Source organism: Hemiscyllium ocellatum, chromosome 24 (assembly GCF_020745735.1).
Source record: "Hemiscyllium ocellatum isolate sHemOce1 chromosome 24, sHemOce1.pat.X.cur, whole genome shotgun sequence".
NCBI lineage: Eukaryota > Metazoa > Chordata > Chondrichthyes > Orectolobiformes > Hemiscylliidae > Hemiscyllium > Hemiscyllium ocellatum.
In genome coordinates, this window is record NC_083424.1 from 12,393,373 (window position 1) to 12,421,323 (window position 27,951).

The 27,951-nt window shown below is 40.7% G+C and overlaps 1 protein-coding gene across 1 annotated transcript in view; it reads left to right on the top strand.

Annotated features, from left to right (window-relative positions):
• Window positions 1-27,951, top strand: part of LOC132827287 (leucine-rich repeat-containing protein 74B-like) — a 66,222-nt gene that overhangs the window by 8,718 nt on the left and 29,553 nt on the right. Inside the window, exons 3-6 of the mRNA XM_060843920.1 lie at window positions 9,178-9,331; window positions 14,371-14,516; window positions 19,214-19,346; window positions 21,953-22,159. Coding sequence (XP_060699903.1) covers window positions 9,178-9,331; window positions 14,371-14,516; window positions 19,214-19,346; window positions 21,953-22,159 — 640 coding nt within the window. The remainder of the gene's footprint in view (window positions 1-9,177; window positions 9,332-14,370; window positions 14,517-19,213; window positions 19,347-21,952; window positions 22,160-27,951) is intronic.

The following is a 27,951-nucleotide window of genomic DNA, read 5'->3' on the forward strand; positions in this document are numbered from 1 at the left end:
TTGAAATTAATTAAAGAAAAATTGACAGGACCAAAGTCCGAGATCTCACACTTAGATTATTTATCAGAGGTGTGGGAGAGATTAAATTAAGTGAGTTAGTTAAACAGCACCTAAAGAGGGCATGGTATAGAATAGGTGGCAGATAAAAGTTCTGAGATTTGGATGTTTTCCCAAGGGGATGACCTGTTAGTACTGTTACCAGTGACAGGAGATCTCTTCAAAGCTAGGTTTAGTGGTCCCAATTAAATTAAGAAAAGTTATGGCAGGTGAACTATCTAGTAAAGATGTCAGATGGGGTGATAAAAATGGTATTGGATATGTCATGTGAACATGTTGAAACCATATTACACGAGAGAGAAAGAACTGGAGAAACAGGTGTTAGTTACTGCCCTGCAGAATGAGGATCCAATCCAGATGATGTGGATTTTGATGTGCCTCAAAATAGATTAAAAAATGAAGTAGTCCTTGAGGAGTGGGACAGGTTATTAGTAAGCTGTCTTTCTCAAGAACGTAGATTGCAGTTGAAACATTTGTTACTGCAGTAAAAGGACTGTGTAAGAATCAGGAGGGGAGGACTAATGCAGACGTAGGGAATATTGCTCTGATAAAACACCACCCCTATTGGCTTAATACTTTCAAAACCAGACAGGTCCAGATGGAGGTGGAGGCCATGCTTGACGAACAGAGTTGTGACTGTGCAGTCTATTTGGATGATGTAGTGATCTTCAGTATGTCCTGGAAAGATCACATGGTACAGTTGGCAGAGCTCTTTGAACAACTATGAGAAGCAAAACTGTTGATAAGCTTAAACAAAACTGAAATCACGAAAGCAGAGGTGACGTTCTTGGGACATAACATGGAATGGAATGTTGACCCCACAGAATCCAAAGACCAAGGCCATTGAGAAATTTCCATGGCCAAACTCGAAAAAAGAGGTGCTTCAATTCTTAGGACTCAGCAGATTCTATCGGAAGTTTGTTCCAAATTTCAGCAGTAACACCGTTAACCGATTTACTAAAGAAGAACAAAGTTTCAGTGAATAGAACCATGTCAGGAGGCATTTGATCATTTGAAAGCCATAGTAACCACCAAACCAGTTTTAGCTGCACCAAACCTTTCAAAGCCTTTTAAAGTCTCCATCGATGCTAGTGACATTGGAGTTGGAGTTATAGTCCTGCAGGAAGATGAGGATGGGCTTAAACTGCCAGTTGGTTACTTTTTGAAGAAAATCAACATCCACCAAAGGAAATACTCTATGATCGAAGGAACTATTGAGTTTGGGACTGGCCTTACAATATTTGTTCATGACATACACATTAAATGTGTTGGAGACGGTTGTGTACACGGATCACAATCTTCTTACATTCTTAGAACGCTTAAAAGACAAGAATATGAGACTATTTCATTGGAGTCTTAGGTTCCAGACTTTTAGTTTTAAAATCATACATGTTGTGGGTCGTAAGAATGTAATCACAGATACATTGTTGCAGATTTAACTGATAAATACAAATCTCACCTAAAATGTATTTAATGTATATGTGAACAACTTAAGGTGAACTTAAATTAATCTGTTATTAAGGTAATGTGTTTTTAAAAAAAGAAAAATATGATTAGATTACTTAGTGTAGAAACAGGCCCTTTGGCCCAACAAGTCCACACTGACCCGCCGAAATGCAACACACCCAGATCTATTCCCCTACATTTACCCCTGCCCCTAACACTACGGGCAATTTAGCATAGCCAATTCACCTAACCTGCACATTTTTGGACTGTGGGAGGAAACCGGAGCACCCAGAGGAAACCCCCGCAGATACTGGGAGAATGTGCAAACTCCACACATTAAGTCGCCTGAGGCGGGAATTGAATCTGGGTCTCTGGCGCTGTGAGGCAGCAGTGCTAGCCACTGTGCCACCCCTTACTTTTCATCTTTTCGTTATGATGGTCCCTTTTTTCTTCAGGGGGCAGGTGTTATGAAGATGAGTATACTGTACCTTTTTTAAGAAAGTTAAAAGCTAGTAGAATCACCTGACAGCACCAAATGTTCTGAAAAAAAAATAATGTAACATTTGGTTGAACAGCTCGATTAGCTGGTTGGCCAAATTTGAATTTGTTTTTGTCTCCAGGCAATCAGTTTAAATTATACCATGAAAAATACTAAATTCCAATCATTTGAATTTTGTATGTTGACAATCTTCAAAGCCAATGACACAATCTGATGCTTTGGGAATATATGACCAGGGAAAATTGAACAGTTGAGAGGAGAACTGCAAAATACCAGCTTGTGAAGACTGCACAAAAAATAGTTTTCTTAACGTTACCTTTATCGATCAGTAACCTGTGAAGCAGAATCCCCAAAAAGAAGACAGGAATACAGAGAAGAACCAAAAGCTGCCTGGTTTTGAGATAAGAAGTTTTGGTTTGTAAATCTCAATCAGGGGTGTTATTGGACTAGTATTATAGAAGTGAAGATAAAAGCTAGATTAGAGGAAGGAGTTGTAAGTAGCTGTTAGTTAATTATTATCTGTTATACTTTAAGAAATAAAGTTGTTAATTCTTACTTTAAATTTTTCTTGCCCTCTCGAATTTACAGATTACTGCAAGGGATAAATCTGTCCTGTGTTGCTGGTTTAAATTAAGCCAGAGGGTTTACCCCATGTCATAATAAGATTTATAAAATCATGAGGGGCATGGATAAGGTAAATAGACAAGGTCTTTTCCCTGGGATGGGGGAGTCCAGAACTAGAGGGTGAGTGGGGAAAAATTTAAAAGGGACCTAAGGGGCAACTTTTTGCTGGTGCATATAAGCTGGAATTAGCTGCCAGAAGAATTGGATGGGTGTATGAATAGGCAGGGTTTACAGGGATATGGGTCAAGTACTGGCAAATGGGAGTAGATTATGTTAAGATATCTGGTTGGCATGGACGGGTTGGAGCAACGGGTCTGTTTCCATGCTGTATATCTCTCTGTGGCTCTACTAATCTAGTGATAGTACCACTCTGCCACAAGTAGGAAGTAAATACTTAAATTTGTATAGTAGGGTCCTCCCATGTCCTAAAGCTACTCAGTTCCCATAAAATACTTTGGGGTTTTCATAGGTGCAATGCATGCCATAATTTAGGATTTTATATTTTAAATTGTTCAGTCGAATATCCTTGCTCACAAGGAAACCAGTCTATTTCCTTTTGAAAGTTATGCTTAATGTCAATTGCTAACTCAAGGTTTTCACAACTGCTGGAGTACTAGCAGCCAATGGAGTACTTTTTTGATGTATAGTCTCTGTTGTATTATAGGAAATTTGGCAGTCAAATTGCTCATTGGGAACTCTCTCAAACACCCAACATGATAATGCCAGAACTTCTTTATGACATTTTATTGTGGAGAATATGCATAGTAAAGTTTATCAAATGACATTGAATACGTGATCCTGGATATATTTTTAAATTAGTTAGTTAAAAAAATAACAATTAGCCAGGACACTGGGGAAACCTTTCCTTCAAATGGTACCAGGAGAGGGTTCAACAGTGTTTAATCATTTATTAAAGTGCACCATTATGACCAGGTCTAGTTTGACTTGTCGGATGAACAATCTATTGAAACTATTGCTTATGTGTTCCATTGTTCAACAGAATAGTTGCTTGACATTTTGGAAATTCTTCACATACATTTGCTTTCACATTTCAAAAAGACACAGTCAAAGCACTTTGTCTTGCACTCAGCAGGACGTGAAAGAAATGTGCATCCTCATCCTGAGAGTCTCAACATCTTGTCATTGAGCAATGTTTTAAACTGTACACTCAGAGTTTTACAATTACTTTATTCAGTGTTATTGTCCATGCAGAACTGTAACTACCTGCATTTTGTAAAGCTCTCAAATGCTTGAAGTTGCAACCCATCTTTTGGAAGGGCTCTACATATAATTGTCCTGCCAGGATTGTCCACAGTTCAAACAAATACCAAATCAGAGCTTTGTACAACTGTAACAAAACTTGCACCATTTATAGTTCAACTTTTGTAGCTTTCATTAATAAAGCTACTTGCCAATGCTGAAGATCAAGGTTTGAACATAAATAATGCCCACATCTGTATCAACATCCTACGAGCTAGCAAATAATCAATACCTAATGAATCTTCTTTTTACTGGGCAACTGGCACATTTCCTTCCATCAGCTGCTCTTATAAATTAAATGTAGATGAGGATCTTTAGTATATAGTTTATTTTGGTCAGGTTTCTAATTGAAATTGCTGAATTCTTTTCAACATTAATAAGAGACACTCCAACCACTGCCCCATGACATTCAACGATATTACCATTACTGACTTTCCCCCACTCTCAACACCCTTTGGGTTACCATTGACCAGAAACTCAACTGGACTCAACTCATAAACACAGTGGACTCAGCAAGATGGCGATGATTATGTAAAACTGCTGTGGACAGCTCTGTCTAACAGCCAAGGCATACTGGTGTTTTTTTGCCATCCCTGGCCAACTTATCTGGTGGAATTACTAGTTTAAAACCTTGCAGAACACCTTTTGGAATGGCAAGGATGCCAAACGGAAAAGGAGTGAGCAAACATCTGCAGGGAGGACACTCCCCTGTTGCACCACGCATACTAGAGATGGCAGCTTCTCCTGAACCCCCTGGGGACTTGACAGACTCACAGGAATTGGCTGCGGTGATGGAGAGACTTACCTTGAAAGTTGGGGCTGTAATTGAGGAGCTCCATGGGGAGATTCACGCCCAGGTCCAACCTATCGCATCCATGCTTCAGAAGCATGAGCAGGAGATCCAGGGCCTCTGGGAGTGGCTGGAGGAGGTGGATGGTCAAACTAAGGCTTCGGAAGCTGCGATGGAGTCCTCATCCAGTCGGATCCAGGTGCTAGAGTGAGCGGTGTCTTTTGGATCCGACAGTGGACAGGGTGCCTAGTGGGCCCCCAACTACTGCTTCATAGGCCAAGCAGGTGGCTGACTTATGCGAGGAGTTGGGGTTGATGGATATTTGGTGATGTCTTCACCCTACCGGCAGGGATTTCACTTTATTTTCAAACCCACATAAATGTCACACTAGGAATGATCACTTTCTGGCTACCTCCGCCCTTCTGGATTCAATTATGGGTTGCAAAATTGGGAATGTAGCTATCTCTGATCATGCAGTGGTATATTTGGAAGTTAAGACTAAGAGTGAGGGGCTAGGTTTGCAGACCCTTTTCTCCTTAAGGATTCCAAATTTGTGGAATACTTTTTTGAAAGAATTTCAGGAATTCTTGACCATCAACTCAAGCACGGCTAGTAGTCTGTTTATGCTATGGGAGATCACTAGGGGATTAGCTATTTCCTATTCGGCTAGCTGGAAACTACTGAAGGAGGAACAGCAGCATCTCCTTAAGACACAGTTGAAAGCCGCCAAGGCGGCATATTTTGCGCGGCCTTCGGTGACTAAGCTACAGTGGGATCAAGGTCCTTCCAGGCTGCCTTGAATTCAATACTGACACAAAACGTGAAGAAAGAACTTGCTTTTGCTAGACAAAGGCTGTTTGAATATGGGGTTAGGCTGGAGAAGTATTTAGCATACCTGACTAGGAAAAAGTGTGCTCCCCAATCCATGACAGCAATCAGACAGTGCTGGGGTCCCTACATACAATGATAAAATGACTAATGAGGCTTTTTGGAGACTTTACTCTGAATTGTATCAGTCTGAAGGTTGCGAGGACAGGAGGGCTAAAATTGAGGCCTTTTTTGAGAACCTAGACCTCGCAGGGGTAACCTTGGCACAGGCCTCTCTCCTTAATGCCCCCTTGACAGTTCAAGAAATACAGGAGGCAGCTAGGCAGATTCAGAGTGGGAAAGTGCCTGGCTCTGATGGTTTCCTGGTTGAGTTTTATAAAAAGTTTACAGGGATTCTATCAGGGCCGATGTTGAAGATGTACAATCACTCCTATATGCATGAATGCCTACCACCATTTTTGAGAGAAGCTAATATTTCCTTTATTCTTAAGAAGGGGAAGGTTCCTGAGGATTGTGCCTCATACAGGCCCATCTCTATTGAATTCAGATTTCAAGATTCTGTCTAAGATTAGAATGGGTGTTGCCCCATATTGTTAAAGAGGACCAGAGAGGCTTTATAAGGGGCCGTGAGTCCTCTAATAATATCAGAAGGTTGCTGAATATGGTCTGAGTTTGTCAGCAACGATCAATTCAAGAATTGGTCATTTCCTTAGATGCAGAGAAAGCATTTGACTGTGTGGAATGGCCGTATCTTTTTTATGTCTTAGAACAGTTTGAGTTGGGTGGGGTCTCTGTTAGGTGGGTGGAGGTTTTATATCGCCACCCTCTGTCAGCGGTCATCACCAATGAGGTGAGGTGAAGTCTGGGAATTTTAGGATTGGTAAGGATAGTCAGTAAGGCTGCCCCTCTCACTGTTATTGTTTACGTTGGTGATAGAGCTGCTGGCAGAGGCCAATAGTCAGAACATCCACATAACCGCTCCGCAAGTGGGATTGAGGGCACACAAGATTACACTGTATGCGGATGATGATGTCCTTCTGTTTTTATCCAAGCCGATGACCTCCGTACCCCACTTGATACCATGTATCAGTTCATTTGGGGCTATTTCAGAAAATAAGATTAACTTTGCAAAATCAGAGAAACCTCAAGGCCCTAAGTTCCCTTTTAAGTGGTCACGGGCAGGGTTCTGATACCTAGGCATTTTAATTACCTCCAAGTTTGATCTGTTATTTCGGAGTAACTTTGCTCACTTGTTCGACAATACTAGGCGGGATCTCCAGAGATGGGAGGCTCTTCCAATTTCATGGCCGGGCCAAATATCTCTCATTAAGATGAATGTTCTTCCTCGTTTGCTTTATCCTATGCGTACGTTCCCTATAATGTTTCCCAGGTCAACGTTGCAGAAAATTATGGGATGGTTTGATTCCTTTGTCTGGCATCATGGGTGGCCCCTCATCAAACTTACTAAATTGCAGTTGCCTTAAGGAAGGGGAGAAGTTGATTTCCCAGACATCAGGATGTATCAATCGAGTTCCCTGCTGTCCTTTGTCTGCGATTGGGTAGGTAACGATCCAAACTCAATAGGACTGGATATCGAGGCCTGCTAGGCAAAGTGCCCTCTTATTAACCTGTTGTTCATGGATAAGATGAAGACAGTCATGGACCACTGCTGGAACCCCATTGTCATGAGTACAATCAAGGCGTGGAGGGGCAATGTGTCAGAGTTAGGTCGCTTATCCAAGACTTGTGTCTATAGTAGGTATGCCAGGGTTTCGACCAGGGATGATGGACTCAAAGTCAAACTATAGGCAGCGAGAAGAGTTTCTAGTTTGGGAGACTTGTTTGAGGGGAGGTTATGATGTTTTTTGAGCAACTTAGCCGCAAATACAGGTTGCCCAGCAAAGATCTTTTCCATTTTTTTCAGGTTAGGGATTTCATCCAGAAGAAGACTACGTTTCTCACTAAGCCCTATAAGCCCCATACAGAGAAGTTGTTGCTACATACCACAAGCACCCTTTTGGTTAGTGCCCTCTATCGCCTGCTGGGTGGCAGGGCCTGGCAGGATATTAACCGGTTATGTGAGGTCTGGGAGCAAGAGCTAGGAGTGGAGATCTCTTCTCAAACATGGGAGAATACTTGAAAGATCTCAATCTGTAATAGGACATGCGCTATGCAGTTAAAAGTTCTGCATAGGGTTCATATGGCAGTGGACCATCTGGTGACTTTTTTTTAAAAAAAAAGTGGCATCTTCAGCACGCCCCAAATGTAAAATAAGTGTAGGCACTCTTACCTATTGCTTCTGGACATGCCCAGGACTGAAGTCAAAGTAGACCCGATAACTCTCCTCTTAGGTCAACTGAATTTACTATCTTTACACGGACATGCGAAGAAACTATTTAATGTTCTTGCATACTGTGCATGGAAGAATATTCCGATGAGCTGGGTGTCTGAGAACCTACTGGGCTTGCTGGGATGGTAGAAATTAATTATGGAGCACATTCCCTTGGACCTTTTACAAACATGGTTTACCACCCAACAGACCATTTTTATAAGACATGACAGCCCTACTTGAATTATTTGGGTATAGATTTGTCAGCTATCTTAACTAGGGTGTTTGTTTAACCAGCATGGTTAGGTTTGTCAAGCCCTGGGCCCTGAAGGGGGTCTCGAGTTAATACTGTATATATACACAATGCTCCCATTTCTTTGTTTGGGAGTTTTTACGCCGAGCATAGCTGTTCTGTATTGTTTTATTTTTAACTTTTTTTTAATCTTAGTTATTTGCTTATTTATTGGTGTTGCCTTGCAAGGGATAGGTTAATAGTTAGTAGACAGTCGTTGTATTGTAATTTGTGATTTTTTTTTTCTTTTTATTATACCAATTTTGTATTTTTCAATAATTTTGTGTTTGTGAAATTTAAAAAATTTGCTAATAGACATATTTTTTTAAAAAAACACTGGTCCAAGAGCAGGTCAGAGACTAAGGATACAGCAGCAAGTAAGTTGTCTTCTAACACCCCAAAGTCTATCTACCACCTCCAAGGCACAAGTCAGAAATGTGATGGAATACTCTCCACTTGGCTGGATGGGTGCAGCTCCAACAACATTCAAGAAGCTTGACATCATCCAGAACAAAAAAACATGCCTGATTGGCACCATGTCTACAAACATTCAATCTCGCCACCACCAGCGCTCAGTAGTAGCAGCAGTGTCTACTATTTACAAGATGCACTGCAGAAATTCACCAAAGATCCTTAGAACCTTCCAAACCTACGACCACTTCCATCCAGAAGGAGAAGGGCAGCAGATACTTTGAAACACCACCTCCTGTAAGTTCCCCTCCAAGCTACTCTCACCACCCTGATTTGGAAATATACCGCTGTTCCTTTACGGTCGTTATGTCAAAATTCTATAATTCTCTCCCTCCCAGCATTGTGACTGCACAATAAATGGGCTGCAGCGAATTAACACAGCAACTCACCACCACCTTCTCAAGGGTAAATGGGGATGAGCTATCAATGCTGGCCAGCCAGCAGCACCCATCCCACAAATGAATTTTTTTTAAAAATTGTGATGGAACATTTAATAGGCCTGTGATTTGCTGGTATAATTTCCAATATGAGGCTAATGTAGACTAGTTAATCTGATTTCGTTTCAATTTTACACTTTCCAGACAGTTACTCGAGTGCAAAGCAGCTTTCAGGCAAAGGAACACAAAGAAGAAATCTGCACACATGAGGCATCTATCCACAAAGTATCTGAATTATTTGAGGATATTTCTGATGATGAAATGCTAGATAATGGAGGATTAGATGAAGATCTGGATGGTAAGAAAAATGCCACTGGATTAATGAGAAGCCCAAAAGACATCCCAAACAATGGGAAGTGCAATCAAAGATAATGAAACTTCTTCAGTAAAGCATGAAAACTTAAAAAAACTACCCAAGAAATAATCTCCATGTTTTAGTGGATAATTCTACTGTTTGATGTGACAGTGCACCATAAACATGAATAAGATACCAGGTTAATGATTGTAATGATTCAGTGTCTTTTTTTTTAAAAAAAACTATTTTTTTCTAATCAACCTCTTCAGAGATGTTATTACACAGCTCTGGGGCAGATGGAATTTGAACGCAGGCCAAGGTTCTGTCGCTCCACAGGTAGGACCCTACCTCTGCATCACAAGAGCCCCTTTTAAATTCAAATTATAACATCTGCCATGATAGGATACAAACCTGGGTCTCTAGAATGATATTTGGGTCTCTGGAGTCTAGTAATTCTCCCACAAAGCCATAATAATTCAATAAGCAGTTGTTTTCCAAACAGGAGCACAATTGGCCTCCATATTTGAATTAAGGAGGGGTACAATTGATCCAGGTTTTCACTCCTGCCTAAATAGAACAATCAACTGGGGCAATAATTATTCCAGTTGTTGCCTGGTTATTTAACTTTGAATACTATCTCACGATGTCAATCACTTCAGATCATTCAGGAGGTGGAACTTACCAGGTGTAAGCAATGGGGCACAGGTCTCTGGCACAGAGTCTGTCCCTGTTCCTCCAAAGGAAAGGGGAAAGAAGAGCAGATCATTAGTATTGGGGACTTCATAGTTAGGGGGACAGATGGGAGGTTCTGTGGGAACAAGAGAAACTCACGGTTGGTGTGTTGGCTCCCAGATGCCAGGGTTAGTGATGTCTCTGATCGTATTTTCAGGATCCTTATGGGGGAGAGGGTGCAGCCCCAAGTCGTGGTCCAAATAGGCACCAACAACATAGGCAGAAGTTTGGGGAGCTAGGGTAGAAGCTAAGAGCTAGGACAAACAGTTGTTATCTCTGGTTTGTTACCTGTGCTACGTGCTAGCGAGGCGAGGTATACGGAGAGAGAGGAGTTGAACACATGGCTACGGTTTTGGATTCCTGGATAATCGGAGTTCTTTCTGGAGTAGGTGGGACCTTTGCGAACAGGATGTTTGGTCTTCACGTGAACCAGAGGGGTACCAATATCCTGAGGGGGAATTTGCTAATGCTCTTCAAGTGGGTTTAAACTAATTCAGCAGGGGAGTAGGAACCTAAATTGTAGTTCAAGTATAGAGGAGCTTGCGAGTAGGCAGATCCAAAATAAAGTTTCAGGGTTGCAAGAGGCCACTGGCAAGCAAAATGTTGGTTTAAAGTGTGTCTATTTTAACGCCAGGAGCATCTGAAATAAAGTGGGTGAACTTGGAGCTTGGGTCTGTACCTGGGGTTTTGATGTTGAGGCCATTTCAGAGACATGTGTAGAGCAGGGACAAGAATGGTTGTTGCAAGTTCCAGGATTTAGATGTTTCAGTAAGAACAGAGAAGATGATAAAAGAGGTGGTGATGTGGCATTTAGTCAAGGACTGTATTATGGTTGCAAAAAGGACATTTGAGGACTCATCAACTGAGATAGTATGGGCTGAGATTAGAAATAGGAAAGGAGAGGTCACCTTATTGGGAGTTTTCTCTAGGCTTTCGATTAGTTCCAGAGATGTGGAGGAAAGGATAGCAAAGCTGATTCTCAATAGCAATGAGAATGACAGAGTAGTTGTTATGGGGGGCTTCAACTTTCCAAATATTAACTGAATACTATAGTTCAAATAATTTAGATTGGTCAGTTTTTGTCCATTGTGTGCAAGGTTTTCTGACACAGTACGTAGACAGGCCAACAAGGGGCAAGGCGACATTAATGAACCCAGCCAGGTGTTCTATTTGGATGTAGGTGAGCACTTTGGTGATAATAACCATAAGTCAGTTAGATTTACTTCAGTGATGGAAAGGGATAGGTATACACTGGAGGGCAAGAGCTGCAGCAGGGGGAAAGGCAATTACGATGTGATTAGACAAGATTTATATTTAGGATGGGGAAGGAAACTGCAGGGCATGGTCACAATAGAAGTGTGGAGTTTATTCAAGGAACAGCTACTGTGTGCCCTTGATAAGTATGTGCCTGTCAGACAGGGAGGAAGTTGTCAAGCACAGGAGCTGTGGTTTACTATGGAAGTTAAATCTCTTGTCAAGAGGAAGAAGAAAGCTTATGTTAGGATGAGATGTGAAGGCTCAGTTAGGGTGATTGAGAATTACAAGGTAGCCAGGAAAGACCTAAAGAGAGAGCTAAGACGAGCGAGGAGGGGACATGAGAAGTTGTTGGCAGATAGGATCAAGGAAAACCCTAAAGCTTTCTAAAAGTATATAAGAGATAAAAGAATGAGGAGAGGAAGATTAGGGCCAATCAAAGACAGTAATGGGAAGTTGTGTGTGGAGTCAGAGGAGCTAGGGAAAGGGCTAAATGAATATTTTTCATCCGTATTCACGTTGTCTTTTTCCAATGTTGTCGAGGAGAATACTGAGAAATAGGCTACGAGACAAGATGGGATTGAGGCTCACAAGGAGTAGTTGTTAGAAATTCTGGAAAGTGTGAAAATAGATAAATCCCCTGAGCCAGATGGGATTTATCCTAGGATTCTCTGGGAAGCCAGGGAGGAGATTGCCAAGCTTTTGGCTTTGACCTTTTATGTCATCATTGTCTACAGGAATAGTACCAGAAGACTGGAGCATAGCAAATGTTGTTCCCTTGTTCCAGAAGGGGAGTAGAGACAACCCTAGTAATCATAGACCAGCGAGCTTTACTTTGGTTGTGGATAAAGTGTTGGAAAAGGTTGAGAGAGAGAGAGGATTTATAATCATCTCAATAGGAATAAGTTGATCAGGGATAGTCAAAACTGTTTTGTGAAGGGTAGGCCATGCCTCACAAACTTTGAGTACTATAAGAAGGTGACCAAACAGAGAGATGTGGGTAAAGCAGTTGATGTGATGTATATGAATTTCAGTAAGGCATTTGATAAGGTTCCCCATGGTAGGTTACTGCACAAAATACAGAGGTGTGGGATTGAGGGCAATTTAGCGGTTTGCATCGGATATCGGCTAGCTGAAAGAAGACAGAGGGTGGTGGTTGATGGGAAATGTTCATCCTGGAGTTCAGTTACTAGTGGTGTCCCACTAGGATCTCTTTTGGGTCCATTGCTGTTGGTCATTGTTATAAATGACCTGGATGAGGGCATAGAAGGGATGGGTTAGTAAATTTGTGAATGACATAATTGTGGTACAGTTGTGGGTAGTGCTGAAGGATGTTGTTACAGAAGGACATAGATAAGCTGCAGAGCTGGGCTGCGAGGTGGCAAATGGAGTTTAATGTGGAAAAGTGTGAAGTGATTCAATTTGGAAGGAGTAACAGGAATGTGGAGACCTGGGCAGATGGTAAGGTTCTTGGTGGTGTAGATGAGCAGAGAGATGTTTGTCCGTGTACATCGATCCCTCAAAGTTGCCACCCAGGTTGATAGGGCTGTTAAGGCATATAGTGTGTTAGCTTTTATTAGGAGAGGGATCTAGTTTTGGAATCATGTGGTCATGCTGCAGCTGTGCAAAACTAGAGTATTGCATGCGGTTCTGGTCACTGCATTATAGGAAGGATGTGGAAGCTTTGGAAAGCGTTCAGAGGATATTTACTAGGATATTGCCTGCTATGGAGGGAAGGCCTTATGAGGAAAAGTTGAGGAACTTTAGGCTGTTTTCGCTAGAGAGAAGAAGGTTGAGAGGTGACTTAATTGAGACATCGAAGATAATCAGAGGGTTAGATCAGGTAGACAGTGAGAGCCTTTTTCCAAGGATGGTGATGGATAGCATGAGGGGGCGTAGCTTCAAATTGAGGGATGTCAGAGGTAGCTTCTTTACTCGGTAGTAGAGGTATGGAATGCACTGCCTGCAACAGTTGTAGACTTGCCAACTTTACAGACATTTAAATTGTCATTGGTGAGGCATATGGCCAAGAATGGAATTGTATAGGTTAGATGAGCTTCAGAATGGTTTCACAGGGCGACGCAACATCGAAGGCCCTAACTTTGATATTATGTTCTTTGTTCGTTATTGCTATGTTGTATTCAGAAATTGCATGTACACAACTATTGTAGAATCATTACCATCCTGACTTGGAAATATATCGTTGTGCCTTCACTGTTGCTCAAAATTTTGGAATTCTCTTTCTAACAATATTGTGGGTCAACCTACAGCACATGGACTGCAATAGTTTAAAAAAAACAGTTAACGACTACCGTGTCAAGAAAAACTAGGAACTGGCAAGAAATAATGGTCCAGTTTCCAAATCCCATAACTCGAAAAATAAACAAGTTGGTGTCAGCAGCAACAGTAATAAAGGAAAGAGGAAAACCTATCTTAAAATAACAATCTCGCTGTTTTCAGTGCATCAATTAGTAAAGCAATTGTGACTGAGCCAAACACATTAATAATGCTTTAGTTCAATCCCTGGTTTGAATTAACAGAAGAGTACCCAGAAAGGGGGAACGGGGGTTCAATTCTTCATTACTGTCCTATAGAACCATTGCAGGAAGATGTGCATTTGTCAGTGTTGAGTGACAGTTTGTTTCACTTCAGATCTGGTGACCCCATCAACCAAATAGCTAATTAGGTTCGTAAAGAATGATTACTTGGGTGAGACTACAGAGGCAGTCATGTTCTAAAATCATGCAGCAGCAAGGCAACTTTGCTCTATTTGAGCGTGAAGAATTTTCACAAAAATATCAGAACAGTGTGTGTTGTGACAGGTTGTATTAAAACTACAGCTTTAATTGAAATAAGGGTATAGCATATTGCATTTCATTATTGTAATATAAAGCTCGCTAAATTTTGAAGTGTTATGTGTAAATCTCTTCATACATGTTATGACACATTTCTGGAGCAGATACAACTTGAACTGGTGCCATCTGGTCCAGAGGTAGAGAAACTACCACTACAGTACACCAGAAGACCTTCATTAAATTTGCAATGTTCTATTTCAGAAGGGGTTTTGAAAGCCTATGATCGTACAGGGAAAACCAAGTATAAACAAGCATGTGAAACATATGGTGTGGTACCAATCTCTTCCTTCCTGCGGAACATGAATCAAACAGAACTCGTTATGATGCATTATGGGCTTGGCCCTCAGGTAATTTTTTAAATGGTTTACATTTTAATTTTTAAAAGAACTGATACACTCTTGTTATTGACAGTCTGCTGCCCTTTTATCTCGTCCTGACTCTTCAGCCCAGATGTTTTCAGAGTTGAAACAAATCCAGAGCTGCTTAAAATATGGTCAGGTTCGAATCCTCGGGCACCTGGCATTTAGCAGTTTTCATGGTACTAGAAAAGGGTGCAGATAACACTCTGCACTACTTCTAAAGAATAATCTTACTGAATTCAAAATGTCAACTCTGTTTCTCTTTCTCTTGTACTGAGTTCCTTCAGTATGCTCTGTGTTTATTTCAAATTTCCAGCATCTGCGATATTTTAGTTTTATTCAAGCCCCTTCCATACCCATTTTAAATTTATCCAATAAGCCAAATAATAACCAGAACAAGTGTGGAACTCCTGATCAAAAAATATCCACTTGTAAATCTTTGGGAAATAAAACTTCTGTTCCATCAGCAGGCCTTTTAAGGTATCATTAACCGGGGCTTCACCTACTTAACATTATCAATCTTATCCAAATACACGTTGAGATAGTGATCAAAAAAGTCACGTAAAGACAAACTTATTATAAAGATGTCAGTTCAACAGTCAACAATTTCTTTTATTTGTCAAAACAGAACCACCTCCTAAGCTTATACTTTTATTTCAAGTACTTTTGTTTATACTTCATTTTATAACTCCTTGTTTTGATCCTGAGATTTTTTCTCCCTGAAAGCATGGACTCCTTGCAATGAAATGCTTGGTATTCAACTACAGGGAGAAAGCAGAGTAGTCAAGTCAATCTTGTTTGTACCCAAAATTCATAATATACAATTTCTGCAAAACAAGTAAAAGTGGATGACCACCTTTTTTAAAAATAGCTGGCTCATCCCTAAATATGAGAACTAACTATATACAATGGGAAAAGAGATGCGTGTCCAGTCTGTAAAGAAGACTATCACTTTAAAATAACTTAATATCTTGAAAATTATTTTTATTGCACTGTATTTCATCATTTCTTATCAGGGTTTTGTGTCCAAATTTAGCTTGTTTTTCCTTGGAAACCAAACCTTCATAATCTTGTACATGTCAGGTGAAAATATTTATCTTCAAAGGGAGTACACTGAGTGTGAACTATTGCTACAGCTACAACAAATTGTATAATATCGGAATTGTAAAAATCTAAGAGATATAAAATCATAATTGTTGCTGTGGCAGAATCTTATGAAAACTGATAAGAATTTCCAATGATAAATTTATTCAGAAAAGTTAGAATCAGAGGGTCTGGAGCTTTTCTTTCTCAATCTTGGAAATGTTGACTTTTGATACTATTTGGTATATTTTCCAGCATTGTTAGTTATACTGAGATCCTACCATTAGGACCATTTTTAGTAAATTTTCATTGATGTTTTATGATATTATGATTTTATTTGTTGTGGTTTCTTGGCATTAGTTACATTTTGATGCACTAGTAGTAGCGAAGCCTTGCTTTTTTTTTTGGTGATGCATGTTATTTTGTGATAAATGACTAAGTTGAATGTTTCCAGTATTTTCAATCAGAAAGAGTCATCACCATGAAACACTTGTATTATTTCTCTCATCAAAATGCTTAATATTTGTCTTTTTGAAGTAATTGTGATAAATGGTGTTTGGCAGTGGCAATACCACACTTTCTCCCCCACCCCTCCACAAGCAGTAATATTGCCACTACCACCCCCAGGACAGAAGTTGACATCTCCTCCACTCCCCGCCCTATCTGATTATCATTTATTTTACAACATAATGCTTAGATTGCACTATAATAAAAGTTGTGGGTAAGATTGAGGAGGTTTATGGTTGACTGCGCTTGATTGTTTTGCAACCTGTATTTTTCTTTAATTTGCTGACGCTCCATTTGATTTACTGGTGAACTATTGCGTACAAAGGAAATATGATGAAAATTGCATTTGGCTTCTTTGGCTTCTCAAACTGAAATAATATCATATTACCAGTCGAAAAAAATCTGACTTGAATTTACATAGTACATTCGTGACCACAAGATTTCCGAAGCATTTTTTGTGGTGATACTAAGGTTTTAAGAGGTATATTTTGGGAAGGAAGGTTGATATAGAGGTGATGACCAGTCTGCTCCAAAGCCAATAAAGTAAACAGCTTATGAGACCTTGGGACTTTTAAAATTGGGACAATAGAAGCAGCATGAATGGTGTAGGGTCAAATTCTACAAAACCAGGATTATTGGTTTAAGCTTGCTGCAGTTGCTGAGGTCTTGAAGCTGGATGTGAAAGTGAGTTTTGAGAAGATTTGTAGCTTAGGTTGAGGTTCTGGATGTAAGTTTGCTGACTGAGCTGGAAAGTTCATTTTCGGACGTTCCATCACCACGCTAGGTAACATCATCAGTGAGTCTCTGGTAAAGCACTCGTGTTAGTGACTCGCTTTCTATTTATGTGTTTAGGTTTCCTTCGGTTGGTGATGTCATTTCCTGTTCTTTTTCTCAGAGGATGGTAAATGGGGTCCAAGTTGATGTGATTGTTCCAGTTGGAATGCCATGCTTCTAGGAATTCTGATGTGTGTCTCTGTTTGGTTTGTCCTAGGAGGAATGTGTTGTCTGAGTCAAAGTGGTGTCCTTCCTCATCTGTATGTTAGGATACTAGTGAGATGAACATCAACTAGCCACAAAAAGACATGACCTAGTATCCTAACATACAGGTGAGAAAGGACACCACTTCAACTGGGACAACACATCCATCCTAGGACAAGCTAAACAGAGGCATACACAAGAAGTCCAATAAGCATAGCATTCCAACCGGAACTCTATTAACAAACACACCAACTTTGACCCTATTTACCACCCTCTGAGGGGGAAAAAAAAAACAGGAACTGACATCACCACAGAAAAGGATATCACAAAACCAAGGAAACCTAAACACATAAATAGAAAGCAGGTCACTAACACCAGTACTTTACCGGAGGATCACTGGTGATGTGACCTAGCATGGTGGCAAAACATCTGAACGTGCAACATCAGCGAGCGAACATACATCCAGCTGGACGTGAAAGCTCATATTCCTTTCTCTTTGTTACAATTAAAGTCTGAGGTTCTCCTACTGTTGGAATTGCATGTGAGACAATCTATTGAATTTGCCTTTGCCAAGGTTGTGTTTATGGAATGTTATTATATTGGAACAGTTAATTCATAATAGTTAATTAACTATTTTAAGCATTGTTATAGTTACAGTTAAAGTCAATTATTTTCTTTTTATTTTGTCTGTATTTTAACTGTAATATACAACAATCTCCTGCAAACAATATTGTGATAATGACCAAATATTCTGTTGTGATGGTGTTGTTTGAGAGATCAATATTGACCAGGACACTGAGGAAACCTTCTCTGTCCCTTGTAGTAACGCCATGGAATATTTCGCATTCATCTGAGATGGTTTGTCATGTCATTCAAAAGACAAAAAAACACATATTTCAGTGATTTTTTTTGGACAAAACTAACATCACCTTTCTTCATTGCAGCAAGTGTTTCACATTTTGGTAGTCTCACTATCGATTTTATATTACTGTTTTGTGTATTTTGTAAAATGTCTCCAGTAAGACAATTTTTTATTCATTTATAGGCAATGTGGGCCTTGCTGGCTGGCCAGCATTTATTCCCTGTTCGTAGTTGCCCTTGAGAAGAATACGGTGATGAGCCTTCTTGAGCCTCTATAATCCACCTATTGTGGGTTGACCCGCAAAGCTCTTAGGGAGTGAATACCAGGAATTTGACCTAGTGACAGTGAAGGCACAGCGGTATATTTTCAAGTCATGTTTGTGAGTCGCTATGATGGGACTTGCATCTGGTTGTGTTCCCATGTATCTTTGCCCTTAAATTGTATATAGTCATTGGTTTAGAAGGATTTGAGGATCTTTGGAGAATTTCTGCAGTGCATCTTTTAGATAGTAGCAGTAGTGTGTACTGAGCATTATTGATGGAGGGATTGGATATGTCGTGCCAATCAGACAGGCTGCTTTGTCTTGAATGATGTTGGAGCTTCACCCATCCAGGGAAGTGGGGATTATTCCATCACACTCCCAAGTTGTATCTTGTAGATAGTGGACAGGCTTTGGGGAATTCAGGAGGTGACTTACTCTCCACCGTATTCCTGTGGCCTATGACCTGCGCTTGTAGCCACTGTGCATGTGCAAGTTCAACTGAGTTTCTCGTCAATGATGACCCTCCCCAGGATGTTGATAGTGGGGGACTTCAGTGATGGTAACACTATTAAATATCAAGGGGCTGTGGGTGTCTGTTATTGGGAATGGTCATAGCCTGCCCATATGTTACTTGCCATTTGTCATCCCAAGTCTGGGTAATGTTCAGATCTGGTTGCATTTGAACATGCCTTAGGAATGGTCAATGGTACAAGCATTGTTAAATCTTTGGCGAACATTCCCACTCATGACCTCAGAGGGAAGGTCATTGATGGAGCAGCTGAAGATGTTGTGCCAGGAACTCCTGTAAAGATGTTGTGGAGCTCAAGTCATTGACATCCAACAACCATAACCACCTTCCTATGTGCCTCCTGCTACCTATTGATTCCAGTTTTGCTCCTTGCATGCAGCCTTGATGTCAGGGGCTGACATTCTCTCTTCACCTCTGGAATAGAGAAATTTCACTAATTCACTTCACTTTTTTTTTGCTTTCAGGGTGCCAAGGCCATTTCTGTTTCTCTGATAACCAACACATCAATCACCAAGTTAAATCTGAAGGATAACTGGTTGGAGGCAGAGGGTGCCAGAGCTATTGCAGAAATGCTGATGGAAAATTGTTACATTACAGGTTTAAATATCTCAGTACTATCTTTAATGTATTACCCTGATCCTGCAAAGCAATGTGTTGTACGTTTTGCCACATAAATCCACTGTGACATTATCTCCTGTAAGAAATGCATTTTTCTGGAGGGAGCTAGAGAACCAGGAACACATCAGACAATGTTTTAAAAACTCAATTGGTTGACTCAGTTCATCAACTTCAATGGACAAGAATGCCATATTTGGTAAAAAGCAGCTTCTGATTAGCTGTGTGCTTGAACTAAATTTTGCCTGTGAGCTTTAGAATCCTACCATCAATCTCAAACGGTTGAGGTGGGGGAGTGTTGGCTGCTGACCCCACACTTCTGAGGAAGTCACTCGGATGCGAATTTTCCAGTCCAGTTAGTAGCCAGAGGTGTGATCAGCCACTGATCGTGAAAGCTGAAGAACCAATAGGGAAGCAGACTCTTGTGTTTCAATTTAAGGGAGATGGTAATTGCAATGTGTAGGTGCCATTTCTTCAACTTGGCAACTAGGCCCCTATTGAGGAGGTTCACAGTGCACTGACTGCCCCGGTCGACTGTGAGAAGGGCACCTTCAGTCAGCTACACTGTTCCTTTCTGCTTCTGCACACCTGGAAAATCCAGTTGTCATCTGACAATAGGCCTAATTAGTGGCTTGTTAAGGCAAGTAGGTTACCCACCTTTTGAGGATTGCTAAGCAGCATGCCAGCCAGCAGCGCAATATTCTACACCTATAAACCTTGATCGGTACCTGAAACCATTGCCCATTGTTTCGCACTGTTAGTGGATTAATTTTACTGTGTGCCAGTTTAAAATCTTATTTCTGATCATTGATGTTTTTTCTATGTGACATTGTAATTTTGGAGTACAAATACTCCTGGTAAATTCTTTGTAAATATAAAATATTTGTTGCTGGGTTTATGATTCACCTGATTTCTGCCTTGACTTCTAATTATTAGTTTCGAGTTCCCCACCTGCTTAGTTTATAGTGCAGAATGCACCATATTGTTGGCATTAAGCTTTAAAAACCAGCAATCCTTGAAATAACTCGAAGCCAGTACCCCGTCACCAAGTCCATCTTTATTTGCACATGGAGTGTCCTTGACATTGATCCAGCTTCCTCAGGGCCAGCTCTGAGTGAATGGAAACTCTGAAACTCCTGTTTAGATCTGTCAGATAGGGGTTTCTGATTCGGACAGTTAATCTGGTCCAATCAGGGAACTCTTATTCAATGATGTCCATCTGCCTGACCTCCATTATAATCATTACATCCATCCCTGTCTGAGTCTGATGACATAAGTCGTTTCTTTCCTTATGTAGATCCTCCTGGGGCATTTTAGCACTGGGTCAGGTTCCTCCAACTCTGCCTCTGCCTCTGATACAGATGACATATCAGACACAGTAGCTTGTCTCTTGCACCCAGAACATCTTGGAAAAAAATTCATCCCTTCAGGCAGCAAAGATGTGGTGATGGTGCCATCCATCCTGCCCATTTCCAATTCCAAGGTATCTTCAATGCTTTATAGAGAGGAAGAACTGACAAAAAGGCACTCGAGGATTCAGGCGTGTTTTTCTTCTACACAATTTGCAAGTTTGCAATTTTTATATGGTCCATGTGCTTGTTCAGGACCACCATACCTACCTGAAGTTTATATATCACTGGATCTGACCTCGTGTCGACCATGTCTCTTACCCAGGTATGGCTATTCCTGTAGTTCCTACGCCAAGCTTCAACCCTTGAAGTAAACTGTCTGTCTCACTTAGTGGAATTTTGCTTTTGATGTTGGCATTCCTGATTGTGTTTTCCACTCCAGCCCCTGGCCTGGAAGGATCAGGTTTAACCTGGTGCGGAATGTTCTACTGAAAAGCAATTCTGCTGAAGCTATCCCTATAGTTGCATGAGGGGCACCCTGAACAGTTTAGCATCTAATAAAGCTGTAGGCTGTATCTTTAAGCCTGCCTTCAAAGTTTGGACTGTTTCTTCTGCTAGAATTGCTTACCCCAACTTAAAGATGACTATTGTGATTGAATTTCTTCAGGAATATACTTTTCTGTCATTAAAATAACTTCATGTCACTGAAGTAACTTCACCGAGGCTGATATTCCATCACCCTTTATTTACACATGTCGTGTCGTTGATGCTGATCTAGCTATCTCAGAGCCAACTTTGAGTCAACAGAACCTCAGATATAAATAGGAATGTCAATCAGCCAGGGCTCCCTGATTGAGGCTGTTAATCTGGTCCAATCAGGGAACTTGTATTCTATGAGGTCTGCCTGACTGACCCTGTCCCAATCACTACAGTCCCCAAGTTGTGATTTCACATTTCGGTAATTAAGGGTTCCCAGATGGCTTTGGTCTCCCTAATGTAAGAAATAGGGATGTTAGCCTGGATTTTGGATCCTGACTTCTATCCAGTGACTTTTGCTGAAAACTGCACTTCTGTAGACATCTGCTAAAAATGTGGAATAAAGCCAGGATCAGACGTGAACCACTCATTAGGAATCAAAAACTTAATTTAAAATACTGAAACCTTGGTGTTTTTAATTTTAACATAAATTGGAAGCCAATCATTATTAACCACTCCTGTGTCTTTTTCTAACTTTTACAGATGTTGACTTATCAGACAACCAGTTGGGAGTTGATGGGGCTAAAGCAATTTCCTCCATGCTCATGGAAAATATAACACTCTTGCGAGCTACCCTTTCTGGGAACTATTTTGATGATCAGGCTGCTGAGCACCTGGCTGAGGCCATAAGCACTTCACATAAATTGAAATACTTGGATCTAAGTCACAACAAAATCGGCAATACGTTAGGTATGTTTGTTAAAAATAGTAAGATATAGGAACAGAATTGGGTTATTTAGTCCATCAGGTCTGCTCTGCCATTGGATCATGGCTGAAAAGTTTCTCAACCCTATTTTCCTGTCTTCTCCCTGTAACTCTTGATCCTTACCAATCAAGAACACATTAATGTCTCTCTTAAATACACTCAGTGACTTGGCCTCCATAGCCCTCTGCAGCAATGAATTCCACAAATTAACTATCCTCTTTCTGAAGAAATTCCTCATCTCCATTTTAAAGTGTTGTCCCTTCACTCTGAGGCTGTGCCTTTGAGTCCTAGTTTCTCCTACTAGTGGAAACACTTTCTCCATGTTCAATCTATCCAGGCCTCTCCGTATTGTGGAAGTTTGAGTCCACTCCTTCCTCATCCTTCTCAACTCCATTGAATACAGAGTCCTCAACCTGCCCAGGATCATTCTTGTAAACTTGCTCTGGATCACCTCCAAGACTAGCGCATTCTTCTTTAGATACTGGGCCCAAAACTGCTCATAATTTCCAAATGCAGTCTGACCATAGCCTTGTACAGTCTCTTTAGTATGTCCCTGTTCTTATATTCTAGGCCTCTTGAAATGAATTGTACACTGCATTTTCCTTCCTAACTGCCAACTATACCTCCAAGGTAACCTTAACAGAATCATAAATTACAACTCCCAAATCCCTTAGTATCTTGGATTTCTGAAGCCTTTAACCATTTTTTAAAAATCTATTCTTCCTATCAAAGTGCATCACTCTTGCCCACATTATATTCCAGCTGCCACTTCTTTACTCAGTCTCCTATCCTGTCCAAGTCCTTCTGCAGTCTCCCTGCTTCAACAGTACCTGCCCCTCCACTTACCTTTTGTGTCATCTGGAAATATAGTATCAAAGCTCTCAGTTTCTTCATCCAGATTGTTAATGTATAACATGAATAGTTGTGGTCCCAACACTGACCCCTGAGGAACTCCACTAGTCATAGAGATGTACAGCACAGAAACAGACCCTTCGGTCCAATTTGTCCATGCCAACCAGATATCCCAACCTGATCTAGTCAAACCTGCCAGCACCCGATTCATATACCCATCCAGATGCCTTTTAAATGTTGCAATTGTACCAGCCTCCACCACTTCCTCTGGCAGCTCATTCCACACATGCATCACCCTCTGTGTGAAACAGTTGCCACTTAGGTCTCTTCTCCTCTCACCCTCAACTTATGCCCTCTAGTTCTGGACTCCCCCACCGAAAGACCTCGTCGATTTACCCTATCCATGCCCCTCATGATTTTGTAAACCTCTATAACGTCACCCCTCAGTCTCCGATGCTCCAGGGAAAACAGCCCCAGCCTATTCACCCTCTCCCTATAGCGCAAATCCTCCAACCCTGACAACATCCTTGTAAGTCTTTTCCGAACCCTTTCAAGTTTCACAACATCTTTCTGATAGGCAGGAGACCAGAATTGCACGCAATATTCCAACAGTGGTCTAACCAATGTCCTGTACAGCCGCAACATGGCCTCCCAACTCCTGTACTCAGTACTCTGACCAATAAAAGAAAGCATACCAAACCCCTTCTTCACTGTCCTATGTACCTGCGACTTCTACCTTTTTGAGCCAGTTCTGTATCCAAATGGCTAGTTCTCCCTGTTTTCCATGAGGTTTAACTAGTCTACCTTGTCGGTACTATCTGCCATTCTAAAAACACTACCTTTATCCTTGCTCTGCTTTCTGACAGTCAGCCAATCCTCTATCCATGCCAGTACCTTGCCGCTAACACGATAGGCTCTTATTTAGCAGCCTCCCGTAGAGAACCATGTCAAAGTTCTTCTGGAAATCTAAATTGATCATTTCCATTAGCTCTTCTTTGTCTAATTTGTTAATTATTCCTCAAAGAATTCTAACAGATTTGTCTGATGAACGATCCAGTGTCCACACTTGCCTCTTGGTTATATTTTTTAAAATTTTTGAATTCTTTGGTGGTTTATTAGATAACTTGCTCTCCTATTTCATTTCTTTTAAACCACTTATTGCATTTTTATTTATCCTCCTCTGGTTTTTAAAGGCTTCCCAATCCTTTGGCTTCCCACTCATCTTCATCACATTGTATGCTTTTTCTTCTCTTTTAAGCTGTCCCTGACCTCACTTGTCAGTCTCATCCTCCCCTCTAGTGCTTCTTGGGATTAATTTCTGCTGTGCCTCCAGAATTATCTCTCAATGTCTGACATTTCTGCTCCACTGCCTTCCCTGCTAATCAACTCTGGCCAGCTCCTCCCTCATGTCTACGTTGTTACTTTTATTCAGTCGTAATACTGATACGTCTGATTCCAGTTTCTGCCTCTCAAACTACAGGGGGAATTCTATCATATTATGGTCAGTGTCCCCTCTGGATTCCTTCACCTTAAGCTCCCTAATCAAGTCTGTCTCATTACATGTCACTAATTCCAGAATTTCCTGTTCCCAAGTCTCCAAAATCTGCTCCAAAACAAAAATCCATTTTGTAGACAATCCTTTCCTTTGTATCTGCTACCAATCTGATTTAACCAGTGCACCTGCGTATTGAGGACTCCCATAATTATTATGGTAATGCCTTTCTTACAGGTCTTTTCTATCTCCTGATTAATTTTCTTCCTCACGTCCTGAATCCTGCTCGGATGCCTTATAAAATTCCCATCATGGTCTTTTTCCTTCACTGTGCCTTAACTTTATCCACACAGATTCCATACTTTCTAATTGTACATACATCTTGCTATCAATTTTATTTCATTTCTTACTAACAAAGCAATTCTGGTCCCCCTGCTCATCTGCTTATCCTTTCAATAGGATGCATATCCTTGGATATTTAGTTCTTAGCCCCAATACCTTTGCAGCCACTTCTGTCATCTGCCTTCCCTGAGATGAAATTCCTGACCCTTTTCTATACTCTTTTGTCCTATTACTCCTTCTGAAAAGGCTTGATAACCTCTGAGCACCTTACCTCACTTCACCCTCCCCCAACTCCCCATCCTTAAATCTTTTTCCATAATTTTCCATGCAACATAACTCTCCTCCCAATATTTAATGTTCAGGTTTCATAAGTTATTTAAACACCAATAAATATTATGCTGTGCTGAAAACCCAATGCACCTTTATTGTACATTGTAATGGACGTTATCGAGGTAAGTGAAAAGAGCTAGGGCTTCTACTTTGGACAAATGTAGACATTGGGATGCTCTGATCAAAGGAAAAAAATGTATTCAGTTTTGACAATTTTCTCCATTCAAGTAGATTATAGGAAGTAATGGAGGCAGAATTTCAACTTATATAAGAGTCAATCCAGTTTATTATCTATTGGTTCTTTTCCAGTAGGTAATGAACTTCTCAACTGGTTTCTCACTTGTGCAGTGAATTCCCTCAAAAAGGTCTGTTTCTGGATATGATGAAGAATACTTCTTAAAGTCAGCACTGATTTATCATGGTAAAAGTGACCTAGAATATTCTTAATAGGAAAGGGAATTAGGAGAGCAGTATCATGATTTTCTTTCCTCCCATTTGGTCTGAGATTTTCTGAATTTTCTTCTCGCTCAAGAAAGAGAAGAAACAATGAGAATAAATTAGGAACACCAATAAAATGGAAAATAAGGTCGTCTAAAAGCATACCAACATTAAAACTACATAGGTGCAATGAAATGAATTAGGATCCGTAATGGAAATCAGGCAGAGTGCATTTGGCAAAGTATTTTGCATCAGTCTTTCCTAAGGCAAAGGGCTTTGTCTATTTTTGTTGTATGTAGTATCTGGACAACCTGCTTGTTTATTGTAGATTTGGTAAAGTCATTACATAGAAAGGTTGGTGAATCAAAGAGCTCTAGTAAAGTTAAATTAATTGGGAATCGGGGAAAACTTTCCACTGTTGGAATCATAGCATAAAAGAAGATGGTTTTGGCTTTTTGAGGTTAATCATTCCAGTGCCAGTGTATCACTGCAGCAGTTCCTAAGAATTGTATTCAATGCACAACCATCTTCAGCTGCTTCTGAAAGACCTTCCTTCCATTGTAAGTCAGATACTGAGATGTTTGCTGCTAACCACACAATGTTCAATGGCATTCATATCTCCTCAGCTACTAAATTGGATTGTATCAATAAACATCAAGACCTTGATAATATTCAGAGGTAATATAATAAGTAGCAAGTGATATTCATGTGAGGCAAAGGCCAAGTAATGACACCCCCCCCCCCCCCCCCAAAAAAAAAGTTGTGTGGCTCATGTTTCAGCAACTGCAAACACACTGTCCAAGTGGCCTCTTTGTGTGCTGAAAACCTTCTAAGAATCTCACCATCTCCTTTGATATTCCATTGCATTATCATTTTGGAATCCCCACAATCCTCAGTGTTCGCATTAGTCAGGAACAGGAACTGAATCAACCATACAAATAAAATAACTGTAAGAGGAGGTCAGAGGCAAGGACTTATGCAGTGAATAACACTTCCTAACTCCCCAAAACTCTGACCACCATCCATAAGGCACCATTTTAAGTATGATGCAATAGCCTCCATTTCCTTGGATAAGTACAGCTCCAATATCACTCAAGATAATTGACGCCTCCAGGATAGCAGCCTGCTTGATCAGCATTCCATCCACTAATAGTAACGCCATATCTGTATCCAAATTCATTACAGTAACTGTCCAAGATTCCTTTGACAGCACTTAACTTCTAACAACTAGAGAGATGGGAGTGCCATCACCTGCATAATCCCCTTCAAGCCATCCACTCTCTTGGTTTGGACGTATTGCTTTCCTTTTCGTTTAGATGGGTCAAAACCCTGGAACTTCCTCCCTGACCACTTTATGGATCTACCTACACCAACTGGTCTGCAATGGTTCAAGCAGCAGCTCACTGCCACCTTCTTGAGGGCAACTAGGGCAGTAAATGCTTACCTGGCCACCCATCCCATTAATGAATTGAAAAGGAAAAGCTGTTTTGAATGGATAAGAATTCATATTCACAGATCCATACCTAATGTCTGGATTTACCATGTACAACTAATAAAATGGTCCAAATAGTTCCACGAGCAGCTTTGAAAAGAGAATTCAATAAATACCTGAAGGAGAACTATTTGCAGAAAATGGGATTAACTGGATTGCCCTCTAACAGTGCTGCTGCATATTCAGTGAGCTGAATTAAGTATTTCTGTGCTTTATAATTCTATTCTACAGGGTGGCATGGTGAATATGCAGCAGAATATGAAACAGTAGATATCACTGCTGTGTCTCAGCGCCAAGGACCCAGGTTTGATTCCTACCTTGGGCAACTGTCTGTGTGGAGTTTGCACGTTCTCCCCGTGTCTACGTGGTTTTCCTCTGGGTGCTCCAGTTTCCTCCCATAGTCCAAAGATGTGCAGTTTAGGTCAATTGGCCATGCTAAACTGTCCATTGTGTTCAGGGATGTATAGGTTAGGTGCATTAGTCAGGAGTAAATGTAGAGTAATATGGTATGGGGATGGATGGGTTAGTCTTCAGAGGGTTGGTGTAGACTTGGGCCAATGGCCTGTTTCCACACTTTAGAGATTCTATGATCCATGATTCTATGATCTAGAATACGACTTACAATTGCATGGAAGATTCTGGATGGATTAAGGGTCTTTCCCTGTTCATCATTGTTATCTAATGTGTTTGTAAAGCTAACCATACATCTACCCTTCTGGTAAATATCTGACTTGCTAGCACACAATTTTCCCATCTTCTACAATTTCTCAGTTGCTGGAGTTCTACCTACCCTCCAGTATTTATCACGTTTTATACAGTTTATTATTTTT